Genomic DNA, 12625 nt, shown 5'->3' on the forward strand with positions numbered 1-12625 from the left:
ATAATATATCATGTAATATATAGTATTTATAGTATATATGTAGTATATATAATATTTATAGCAGTTCAAGATGGGTAAGCATTATTATCCCCATTTTACAGATGTTCAGAAGGTGAACCAACTTGCCCAGTAATTTCATTTGTGCTGCCGGTCTTTCTGCAACATCACACTCAGTATCTACAGGAACCTGCTGCTCCAGCCACCCCACACCTAAGCCCACGGCCAGATCTTCTGCATAATGTTTACCCCAACTCCCTACTCAGTTACCTCTCCTCCTAACTGTCCAGACTGTACAGCCTTCTTGAAGGACTTCCTGACCACTACAGGGTAACGATGACTTCCCCTCTCCTCGGGAACAGTAATGGCAGTTAACAGTAGCAGCACGAACAATATTTACTAAATGTCTAATAATACAAGTGCCATTTCTAATTTTCCAAATTTTGTATGTTCTTTTGTGTGTGTGTGTGTGTGTGTGTGTGTGTGAACACATATGGCCTTGATGGTAAGAGAGCGTCTCCTAGAATTGAGATATGTCCGGAATAGTACATAATAGAAGACACTTAACAAATATTTGGGAAAGAAAAAACAAACTTATTTACAAAACAGCAATAGACTCAAAGACATTGTAAACAAATTTATGGTTACCAGGGGGAAAGGGGTGGGAAGGGTTAAGTTGGGAGTTCGAGATTTGCAGACACTAATATATATACATAATAGATAAACAACAAGTTTATACTGTATAGCAGAGGGAACTATATTCAATACCTTGCAGTAACTTACGGTGAAAAAGAATATGAAAACGAATATATGTATGCCTACAGGACTGAAGCATTGTGCTGCACACCAGAAATTGACACAACATTGTAAACTGACTATACTTAAATAAAAAAAAATTTTTAAATATTTGGGGAAGAGGAGGGAAAAGAGGGGGAAAAAGGAGAAAATAAAGGGAAAATACTGATTATTGACCTCTCAATGCTAGATTGGAGAAACTTCAACCTTCTTTATTTATATGTCTGTGTATTTTCCACTGAATACTTACTAGTGACAATATAATTGCATATATCAGCACTTCAACAGCATCTAGTCAGTTCACTGGTCCAGTTTCCATCTTCCAACTGTGTACTCGGTTATGTTCCAACTCTGGGAAACAGTGGGAGGCAAGTTGCTAATAGGTGTTCACAATTCGACAAAGTAAGCGAGGAAGGTTTGCTGGCATTCCCTGAACACCTGTACCTCCTTGTTAATAATTCTTCCAGGGAAGGATGCATTCCAGAGCCTGGGATCAGCCCCAGATGTGCCCCACTGGAGGCACTGGGAATGACTGTGCCCATTGATTCAATAAGCCCGCCCCTCACCGCTCGTCCTGCTGCCTTCCTCACGGATGAAGCCACTGCCTTTCCTGGCAGGCTGTTGGTGTGCGTTGTGGTTGACACCAGCCGTCCTCGCCTGCTTTACTGGAGCGCTGCTCTGAAAAGTAGAAGCTGTTGAGAAGACGTTACATTCCCACAGAGCAAAAGCAGATGGAAGAGGTTCCAGAGTGGCACTCTCTTGGTGCCTGTGGCTATATGCAGCTCCTGTCTGATTTTGATGCTTACTGGCATCTTTAGTCAAGGGGAGGGCTGTGTGTAATCTTTGTTTCTCCATGGCTGGCTGACTTGGCAGGGCCAGGTCATCGCAAAAGCCTTACCGTGAAGGGGAAGGGGAGGTCAAAGAACCCCAGGCCCTCCCCAAAGGGGAGCTGCAGTGACACCTAGAGGAGAAGGCTTGAAATGAGAGGGGTCACCAAAAAATTACCCTGACACCTGCCATCTGCTATCCTCTAGAAATGCATGTGGGTCCTACTGTGAAAGTTAAAAAAACAAAACAAAACAAACAAAAAAACACTACGATGTGCTCTATAAAGCCTTGATCAGGGTCCTGGGACTAATGCACATCAAGCATCATAAGATTTTTCTTTTCAAGGAGAAAGCATTGAACACAAGATCCTGGGAATGATGAGGCCCAGCCTGGCAGCCCACAGCTGGATCCAGCCCACAAATACATGTTTTCATTAGTTTTTTGGCCCACACATTTTGTTTTTCCTAAATGCAATTACTCACGCATGTAATAAAAATTTGAAGATTTGACATTAAAATAAATATCTATCTTCTATATTTGAAAAACGGGAAGATCTGAGAACACATGTCTGCTTGCCAGCAACTGGGGAGAACTGCTGGCAGAGGGATGAAGTCTGCTAGAAAGGGCCTACATCTAGATGACTGAAGACCCCCTCCACGGCATTTCCCCATATCCCCTCCTTTTCACTCATTCCTGTCATCTACTTGGCCCCCAAAGACATCTGGGCCATGGTGCAGAATAAAATATCGGCGTCTTGATTATCAGCAAAACCCTGCAGTCACTCTGCTGAAGATAAAGTTTTCCCTATGAAAGGACTAGCATTCTAACTGTGGTTTCCTCCTTACTCCGCTTTGGGGCAAGCTTTTTATCAAACAACTCACATTTATCAGCTCTAATCTGTATAGCACAGACTAATTGCACCTCCCTCATAAAGTAAGAGTTGGGAAATGCAGCTGGGGAAAAAAAAATGAGCTCCAGGATTTAGTTTGGTTGTGCGTTCTGTCTCTGGGAGTGTGAGACATCGGCTAGTTACAGCCCAGGGTAAGGGCACGTGTTTGTCTACAGCTGACTGGACACCAAGAGGGGAAGCCATCAGATCAGTTTCTCCTCCCTCAGTCTCCGTACTCCAGCTTGCATCTCCTTCCTCTGGGAGCCGTGATGGCCTGTGGTCACTAGGGGAGTAACCCAGGTAGGGTGAGTCAACCCATTAGGAACAATAAGGATAAAGCCTTGGCGCTTTTATGAGCTTTGATTTGTGTTGCTTTCAGGGCTCAAGTGCAGGGTTTATAAAAAAGCAGCGAGCAGTTATAGATTGTGCACAGCTCCTCGCTATGGTTTATATCCGATGTCTGTAAAGGTTTTATTGGATTATTGGTAGCGTCTTTACTTGCCTGAACACAAAAAGTCCTGCTGGCCTTGAGGATAATATAGAGAGAAGCGGATTTGTGGTGTTACAGAACTGGGGAACAAGGGGGTGGCAGCGAGCTGCCCTGGGTGGCGGGGGTGGAGGCGGGGGTGGAAATGAGCCACCCTAGAGAGCACTGTGTATGGACCGTAATTTTAGATGAGGTCACTGAACAGACGTGGAGGGAGCCCGCCCAGCCAGAGCTAACTATTCCATATTTGTGAATCATGACCCCCTGGGATATTTGTGCTGATTTAACTCATTTTGGTTTGCAATTGAGGGGATTATGGGAGGACCGTGCGAAAAGGCTACTTGGCGAGATTCCAGTTGGTTGAAGGGTGAGCTAGCTTTTTGTGAAAATGAAATGAAAATACATTCTCAGGGTGAAACTCTTTGCAGGCTCTACACCAAGGATTCTCTACCTCAGCGCTTTGACATCTACCTAGTTACAACAACCCCAAATGTCTCTAGATATGGCCAAATGTCCTTGGCACTGGGGAGTCAGGGTGAGGGGCAAAATTTCCCCCCCGTTTAAACTTCAGCTTTACACAAACTAAAGTGTGTGTGTGTGTGTGTGTGTATCTGCATGCATGTTGGGGAGATTTAAGGAACTTATTGATAAAATTCAGAGAAAAAAACTCCAATCACAATAATTATAATTAACTTAATTCCATCAAAATAAGTCTCAGAATGGGGTCCCAGAAATTACATTTGGGAGGTTCTTAAGAAAGGAAAGCAAAGAAGTAGTCAATATAGCACCAGTTTTAGGTAAGTCTTACCCCGATGAAGGCTTCCGTCCACAGCCTAGGCTGTGAAATATGAAGCACTTATACTGCATCCCAGTGTGTTTATATTGATCCTGGGACAATGCCCTTCTAGTAGTCCTAAGCCAAGAAGGATAAAAACCTCCAGCAGCCAGAAAAAGTTTTTTGTTTTTGTTTTTTTTAATTCTCATTCTGCCTTCCAACATTAAAGCTTAGTTCTTATCTTTAGATCAGCAACAATAACAACAAAATTAAGAGGCAGAGATCCTTGTGCTTCTCTGCTTCTCTGTGAGAAACCACAGAGATGGGCATTGATTTTGTCCCCTTTTTCCCACTAAGTGGGAGTCACATCACAGCTACAAAGTCTCCACGTTGCTTGAGTTGGACAAGAGACGTCGGGAGAGTGGTCTCCTGTAAATATCTACCACCAATCTTCTGATCCGCAAATAACATTTAGATTGGGAGTGCACTTGGGTTTGAGCACGGATGTCCAAGCTACTTTTAAGGCAGAGGTTTCTCTTTTATCATATTGGGGCGAAAATGGGGAAAGATGGTGAAGATCATCCATTTGTCAGACTCTCTCACACAATGAGACTGTTCTAAGCAATTTGAGTACAGCTGAATCAGAGAATGTCAATTTCCATGAAAGGCTCTGGGAAATTTCTCAAAATGTGGTCCGTGCTGTGCCCATACCAGGGCCAGGGGATGACACTGGTTAAAAAATGAATAATCCCGGGCCCCACCACCAGATGCACCAAATTAGGAACCCCGAGGCTGTGGTCTGATGAGATGCATTTTTATCATGATGATTGTATGCTCATCAAAGTTTGAGAGCAACTGAACTGGGTTGTATGTTGGAGGGACACAGGAAAGACAGGAAGGAAGTCTTAGAGACACCTGAGTGAGCAATATCAGAGTTTCTTTCTCAGAAGCAAGCCGATTTGAGGATTTTGAACCAAGGAGTGCTACGGGATTCACTGACTACAAGGGTTTTCAAGAATCACTGCTCTGCCAATGAACTGTGCAGTCAATGAAATCCCCAAATCAGACTTATTTGGGATTTGTCCTTGGCAGAGAGTAGTATGGATAAGACTCGCTGTAGGCTACAGAAAATTATATGACACCTGTATTTGGAATCCATAGGTCTTAAAGGTGAGGGACCTTGGGAAAGAAGACTCCAGAAAGTGGGCTGATCTGTATGCCTGCCAATCTGGGAGTCAGTGTCACTCATGGGTGGGCCACAATTCTGCACTTTACAGGCATCTTGCCTTAGAGTTTACAAATTCAGGTACTTTTTTTCTTTGCCCCTTTTTTAATGTAATACTTTTTCATTTGGTTTTTATCTTCAGATAATCTCATGTGGAATAAAGAGAAACAAAAAATAGAATGTTCAACCTAGAAAAAAGGTATGTTGCCCTTTCGTCCTCTGGGGAGGCTGCAACCCATCTGAGTCCCCCAGTATCTTACGATGACATAGGCTTATAAAAGTTAATTCTCTTTCATAATTGTTCTAGCTAAAGGTATTATCTCCATGGTGTCAGAGACCCAGGTTCTTGAGAACATAATGTATATCACGTCCATTGTCAAGGTTATGGTCCCAGATGATTGACACATGTCATGCACTTTCATTGGCTTGTCCAAAGATGGTCACATGGCCATACCTAACTACAAGGAAGCTGGCAAACAGTCTGTTTCTGTAGCTATGTACCAAGCTAAAAATGGGGAAGGGGATTCTATTACTATTAAAAAATGGGAGGATATTTGAGGAAAAGTAGCAGTCTTTTTCACAAAACTAAATTCCCCTCCCCCAAAGAGAAAATAGATACCTATTCTCTAGCCTACTGGGAAACCACTGTATGTTAAAATGCCCATTAAAAAAAGCACTGAAAAAACACAATCCAGAATAATTGTTATAACTTTAAAAAAATCCAACATATTCTGTGCATTAAAAATATATAAGGAAATGTAACAAAGGATTAATTCTGAATATATCTATTTTTCCTTAACCTGGTCTAAATTCTATAATCAACCATTATAATCACTCATCTGCAAGGGGTTTCTCCTCTCCTTTCCTTACCACCCATTCCACACCTGCTTCCTTCCACGTATCTGAATGTAGGAAGGGAAAACACATTCCTCTTCTGACTGGTATCACTTTAAACTCACAACCAAAAATTTCTAGTGGACCCTGAATGCTGCCAAAGGATTATAATGTGTTCACCTTGCCCATGTATTCTTTCAAATTCTTATTGAACCATTTCTTCCTTTTTCCTTTCTCCTGGAACTGCCAACAATTCTTCCTGCTGATAACCTTTCTACCAATTCCACTGACAAAACTGAAGCCCTCAAAGGTGACCTTCTAAAAATTCTCGAACTCCCTTCTATCCAGCTTTCAGAATCTCATTTCATACACGCTGCCTTCCTCGTGTTGCTCTGAATACTCTCTGCGACCCATGTATGCGTTAGATTCCCTGTCCTTGGCCCTGCCTTTCTCTTCTGCATCTTTAGTTTTTTCTCTTTACTAGATCATCCCTATCAGCGTAAAAAATAATATGATTACTCCATCTTAAAAAAACTAAAAGGTGGCTTGATGTCACCTTAAAAAAAAAAAGGCTCCCAACTATGGTCCACCTTTGCAACAAAACTCCAGTTCCTGTTTTACCCTTATCAGTCCCATTACACTCCCCCAACCCCTCCAGTCACACTGGCCGCCTTGACCTTCCTCAGAAATCCCAGACATGCTCCCACCATTGCACCGACTCTTCTTCTTTCTGGAAAGTTCTTCCATCACCAATCTGCATGGCTCACTATCTCACAGTCTTCAAATCACTGCCCAAGTGGCACGTTCTCAATGATACCCTCCACCTAATTCACCCCAGACAATCCCAAACCCACTTTCCATTCAAGTATTCTAATAACATTTATCACCTTCTTATAATTTATATGATACATACACGTATTCAAGTATACAATGTAAATTGTGTATTGAAAATTATACAAGTTACAATGTCAGCTGCATGAGAGTAAGGATTTTTGTCCACTTTCTCTTTGATGCAGTTTTGTCCCTTAAAACAATGGTTGGCATAGAGTAGGTGATCAACGTATATTTAGAGAATTAACAAATATGAGACATGAGTGATAATTTTTGCAATGTTTTATATTTTAAATATTTTCTACTTTACAATTTATCTTTAATGCATCACGTTGTTATCTATATAGCAAAAAAACCCTGACATAGTAAAATTCAGATTTTTAAACTCAGTTTTAGTCCTAGCTTAAATACTAGATTTTTAATAGTAGATAAATCAATTAACTTATTGCACTTAGCTTTTATCTTTAAAAATGCTAGTTTTAATTATCTGAGCTGAAGAAAGAGAAGGCAACGAAGCAATGTGTTCACATATGTAAACTGTACCAGCATAAGGAATTATCATGACACTTTGTTTTTAAACGAAACAACAAAATATCCAACTGCTTCCGGATAACTGAGTTGATTTTTAAAATACAGAATTTAGAATATATTTTTATATTTTAAGAATAAATAAGTAAAACCTAATTTCTCACCACCTATCAAGCACACATTATGGTAGAATCTTTTCACTGCTTCAGTGTTACTTATTTAGAGATGAAAAATGATATGACCTAGTGCTGATTAATCACAAAACTGACATGGTGAGGCCCTGATTTCCCAGTCCAGAGCTTTTTCCATAACATCACACAGGATTCTATGGGGGAAATCTCTCTTCAGTGAGATCAGGTATACTTTTGTGGAAGGTCTTTCTTTAACTTAAGAAAAAAAGGGCTCAGAGTCTGAGTGTGGGAAGGGAACGCTAGAAACATCTCTTTCCTCTCAGAGAAGGCTGGGGGCCAAGGAAAAGTAAACAGAAAGATGTGGATAATGGAAACAAGTTGAAAACAAAATCTTTTGTATGAGAAGAGGATAAACAAGACTGTGCGCACTCTCAAGTTCAAGAGGACTGTCACGGGTCCAATATACCTATTTCCAAGAAGTCTGCTAATAGCCACTAAACTGAAATTAACAAACCAGACAGAAGGAAACCTTTTGTTTAGAGTTTTTACTGCTGCCAGGCAAGTCCACATGGCTCTCGGCAGAACTATTTACATGGAATTACCCAAAATGCTTGACACCCTGATAATTCCCTTCTGCCCGGATGCATGCTCTACTGACAGCACTGAAACTCTGTCAAAGGAGGAAAGTAAGTGATTCAGCAACTGCTGATTTAAGACAGGGAAATAAACATCCCAGAAATTCTGCTAGGTGCCAAGACACACTCCCAACCTGGCCAGGGAAGGAAGGCAAGAATCTTACACATTCAGAGGAGTTATATAAAATGTTCCTAACTTAAGCAATAAACAAATGCCTGATTGACATGTGGTCAGATGTCAACTATAAACCTGAAATGCGAATGGAGGAATTTGAGGGTTTTCTTATTTATTTTTAACTTTGTTGTCTTAATGTCTTGTGGCCCAGAATGCTTCCTCCAAAAGCTTTCAGATTTTTGGTGATTCAGTGAAAATAATATTGACCTAAAAATCAGAAAACTAAGGTTGTAATGCAGGCTCTGACATCCCTTGTTCACTGTGTGAACCTGCTCCCTCTTGACATCATTTCTAAGATTAGAGTCTCTGATTAGCTAGGTCCGTATCTACTATAAAATCCCAGGATGTTTTGTAGCTTTTACCTTTCTGAACTGTCAGTCTACAGTATCCTCGTGGCTTTCACGGAAGGAGCATACCCTAGGCAATTTACCAAACTTCTCTGAGCCTCAGTTTCCTTATATGTGAAATGGAATCACAACAACATGTATTTCCCAGATTTTCAAAGTTAAGATTAAATCAAAATGCATGCTTATTCTTCACATTTTTTTTAGTTTTAAAAAATTCAACTCTAGAAAAGTTGAAAGGATAATGACAGTAAAGTGTTCTTCACTGATGTTTAACATTTTACCACATGTTCCTGCTGTTTTTCTACACACCACACACACACACAAATATATGTATATGTCTATTATTTTTACAGAGCGATTTTAAAGTAACTTGCAGATCCTCTAATTGACTCTTAAATATATCATCGTGGCATCTCCCAAGAGCAAGGAGACGTTCTTCTATAGAACCACAAGACCATTTCACACTCAAAAAGTTTAACACCAAAAAAACAGTATTAACAGGTGTAGAGTGCATATTTACAGTTCTCCAACTTAATCATACATTGGGTCACCATAGCTGCTTGTTCTCTCTTACCCTAAAATAATCCTTCAGATCTGTGTTTGTTTGCTTCTCTGGTGCCTCATGATATTGACTTCTTTTTTTTAGCTTTCAAGCCAATGGTTTTATAGAACACGCCACACAAGAAAATTGAAACAACTCTCACAAATACAGTGTTGAGTGAAAGATGCCAGACAGGAGACATTCCAAAAACAGACAAAGCTTATCTCCTCTGTTAGCATTAAGGATAGTGGTTACCTGTTGGGGTTAGTGACAGAAAGGGAATATGAGGCTGAGTTACCGACATTCAATTTCTCGACCCAGGTACTAATTATGTAAGTGCGTGTTCACATAGTACTTAGGTAATCAATTATGTAATTAAGCAATTATTTGTCCAAAAAAAATTAATTAAGAAATTGAAAGAAATATAATGGAGTTGCTTTAATTCCCTATCTTCACTGTATAATGAATGAAGTTGTTAAAAATATATATATATGACTGGTGATGATTGGATTAGCATAATTAACAGAAGTGTGTGAATAGACATATATTTAATTGTATACACCACAAATTGAAAAACTATTTTTTCTTTTTAAACCTCAAAGGAATGGCTTTGAAAAATTGTGTCTATTGGAACACAAACCTGCAAGAAGTTCCCCAAATTAAACATTGTACAAACCAACATTATTTGTCCAAGATTCAGTGAGAGTAGAAATTTCAAAAATAACTTTACAAAATCCTAACCATAGAAATTGAAAGCTGCTATTCTATGAGTCTACTGAGTCAAAGATTAAATGCATATAAAAATACTAAACTATTTAGAAGCTATCTTAAATGAGACTATTACAAATCCACACAATAAATACAAGCATACATAAATCTGGATCCATAATACTTTGTTATTAAATAATGAAAAATAACATTTTTAATTATCAAGAATTTAGGAAAAGAATATAAAAGCAGCCTTAAGGAAAATAGGAGGAAATGATAAAACGCAGCAAGAATTAATTATTGAAAAACGTGAGAACCAGCTTATGAAAAACATAAGCAAATCTAAGAGCTAATTTTTTTAAAAAAGATAAAAAAGAAAAATTGCAACAAGTCTTATAAATCTAATAAAGAAAAAGAGAGCAATTAGAAATAAGATAATAGATGTAAAACACCTTAGTACCTAAGCCAAATTAAGTTCTTAACACTATTTTTTATTATTATTATTATTATTATTATTATCATTATCATCATTATCATCATCATCATTATCATTATCATCATTATTAAAAGAGAAAACCAAGGCAATAGTAATAGATATAGGGGCACATAGGAGATTAAAAATAGGACACCATACAAAATGTTGGCTCACATATTTTTAAATAGGATAAGATGAACGATGCCCTTGGGATAGATATAAATTATAAAAACGACTCACTAAGACATTGGAGACCATAATAGATCCATAGAAAAACAGGAAAAAGATGTCCAAAACATTGTGGAAGCCTAAATGGTTTTAAATACTTCAATTATTAAAGGATTTCTTTTTAGCGAATATTGAGATTGTCTCTCCAACATCTTATCTGTCCCTCTGTAACTATCAATAGCCCTGAGAAGTGGCCCCACCAGTATATCCTGGGAGGGAGCTGGTTGTTTTAACTAATCAACGCAAGAGAGCCTTTATTATCCTGATTGGATCAGGTAACCCATCTCTAAGTCCATCAGTTTATGACATTTGGCTGGAGAGAAAGTACTCAATTCAAGACAATGAATACAAAGCAGAAGTTTTTCTAGAAGAAACCTCCATCGGATGAGAGCTTAGAGGAACCAGCCCTCTCTCTTCTGAACAATGTGCTGTAACGATATAATGCCTCAAATGGCTGCAGCCGCTTTGCATGCAGGGAGCCACCTTGAAAAGTCTGTCACCCCAGAATGCAGAGTGCAGAAGTCATTGATGTCAGATGATCACTGAATCAAACCAACCTCAAAACCCACCCAACCTCTTTACCAACCTGGGATATAAGCACATAAAGACACTTATTAAAATAAAATAAAACAAACTTGCAAGTTTTCCTGTTGTGTGTAATCTAAAAAATAAAATAAAACCCATTCTCCCAGAGCACAGAGGAAGATGGTAGCTACTCAGCACTTCTGGTGAAGGAAGCACAGCCCTAAGTATAAAACTGAATGGAGACGACAAATTGAAATTGCTAATGTAGAATGCAAAATCCTAAATAAAGTATTAGCAAAAAGAATTCAATATGGGGTAAAGGATAATTCACTAAGGCCAAATAGGATCTATGCTGAGTACAAAGATGGTGTAATTTTAATAATATATTAATATACTATTTCATGACCGTAAGAAAAAATTTTAAAAATCACCACCATAATTTTAAAGACAGGAAAATGAACGCTGGTTAAATCTCTTAGTTGGTGAATCCATCCACATGCCAGGAGGATGGCGCACCCTAGCTCCACGGGGACAGGACCCTTCTGGACCTCACCATATGCATCTCTTCGTGTGGCTATTCATTCACTTTTATCTTGTATCATATACTTTATTCTGTAATAAACTAGCAAATATAAGTATTTTTCCTGAGATGTGTGTGCCATCAAACCCAAGGAAGGGGTGGTGGGAACCCCCAGTTTACAGCTGGTCAATTCTGGAGGCCCAGACTTACCACTGGCATCCGAAGTTGGGAGCAGTCTCGTGAGACTGAGCCCTTAACGTGTGGGGTCTGATGTTAATTCCAGGTAGAGAGTGTCGGAATTGAATTGAACTGTAAGATACCCAGCTGGTGTCAGAGAATCAGTCGGTGTGAAAAAACAAAAAACAAAAAAAGCACGTGTCAGAAGTGAAGTATTCAATATGTAGAAGAAATTAAGAGTTTTTCCTTTTAGAAGGTAATGAAAGATTTTTAAAAAATAAAACACAAAAGAAAGGATCATAAAGACAAAGACTGTTAAGCCAGCCTATGTAAAATTAAGAACTTCAGCTCATCAATCCAAACACATCGTCAAGAGAGTGAAAAGTCATGCTATAAATAGGAAGAATCTATTTGCAACACGTACAATGACAAAAAAATTAGAATGAAAAGAGAGCACCTGTGATTCAATTAGAGCTTTTCTTAAAAAGAGAAAATTTAGCAAAGAACTTCAACATTTCTCAGAAAACATGAATAACCCCTAAACCTGGGCAAAGTGCTTTGCCTCACCTCATAATGAGCAAAATTATAATTAAAATCACATTGAAATAATATTTTATATTCACCATGTAAGTAAAACTTAAAAAGTCCAAAGCCCTAAGTGTTGTCCAAGAAAAGAAGTGAGAAACTTTGTTCATTGCTGGAGGGAAGGAAAGCTAGAATAACTGCTTTGGGAAACATTTTGGTGTTTATCCAGTAAAACTGAACAATTCACATCCCAGGACTCAACAACTTGACTCCCCAGTGTTTTCCCTAGAGACATTTTTGAAAGTTTTCACGAGGAGACATGTCAAGTACAAGAATGTTCAAAGCACTGTTGTCTGTAATTGCAAAATAACAACAAAAACCCTGGAAACAACCCAAATAGCCACTAAGAATATAATGAACAGGTAAAGTATGGAACAGTCACTATGCTT

At 38.9% G+C, this 12625-nt stretch overlaps 1 protein-coding gene across 8 annotated transcripts in view; it reads right to left on the reverse strand.

Annotated features, from left to right (window-relative positions):
* AGBL1 (ATP/GTP binding protein like 1) overlaps window positions 1–12625 on the reverse strand; it is a 702585-nt gene that overhangs the window by 294963 nt on the left and 394997 nt on the right. The window contains exon 22 of one of the 8 annotated variants that reach the window (XM_014554046.2): window positions 11661–11798. The exons of the other annotated variants lie outside the window; for them this stretch is intronic. Coding sequence (XP_014409532.2) covers window positions 11748–11798 — 51 coding nt within the window. The 3' untranslated portion in view covers window positions 11661–11747. Of the gene's footprint in view, window positions 1–11660; window positions 11799–12625 lie in introns of those variants that run through there. 8 annotated transcript variants of the gene reach the window in all.

The sequence above is a fragment of the Camelus ferus genome, chromosome 27, assembly GCF_009834535.1.
Source record: "Camelus ferus isolate YT-003-E chromosome 27, BCGSAC_Cfer_1.0, whole genome shotgun sequence".
NCBI classification, from domain to species: domain Eukaryota; kingdom Metazoa; phylum Chordata; class Mammalia; order Artiodactyla; family Camelidae; genus Camelus; species Camelus ferus.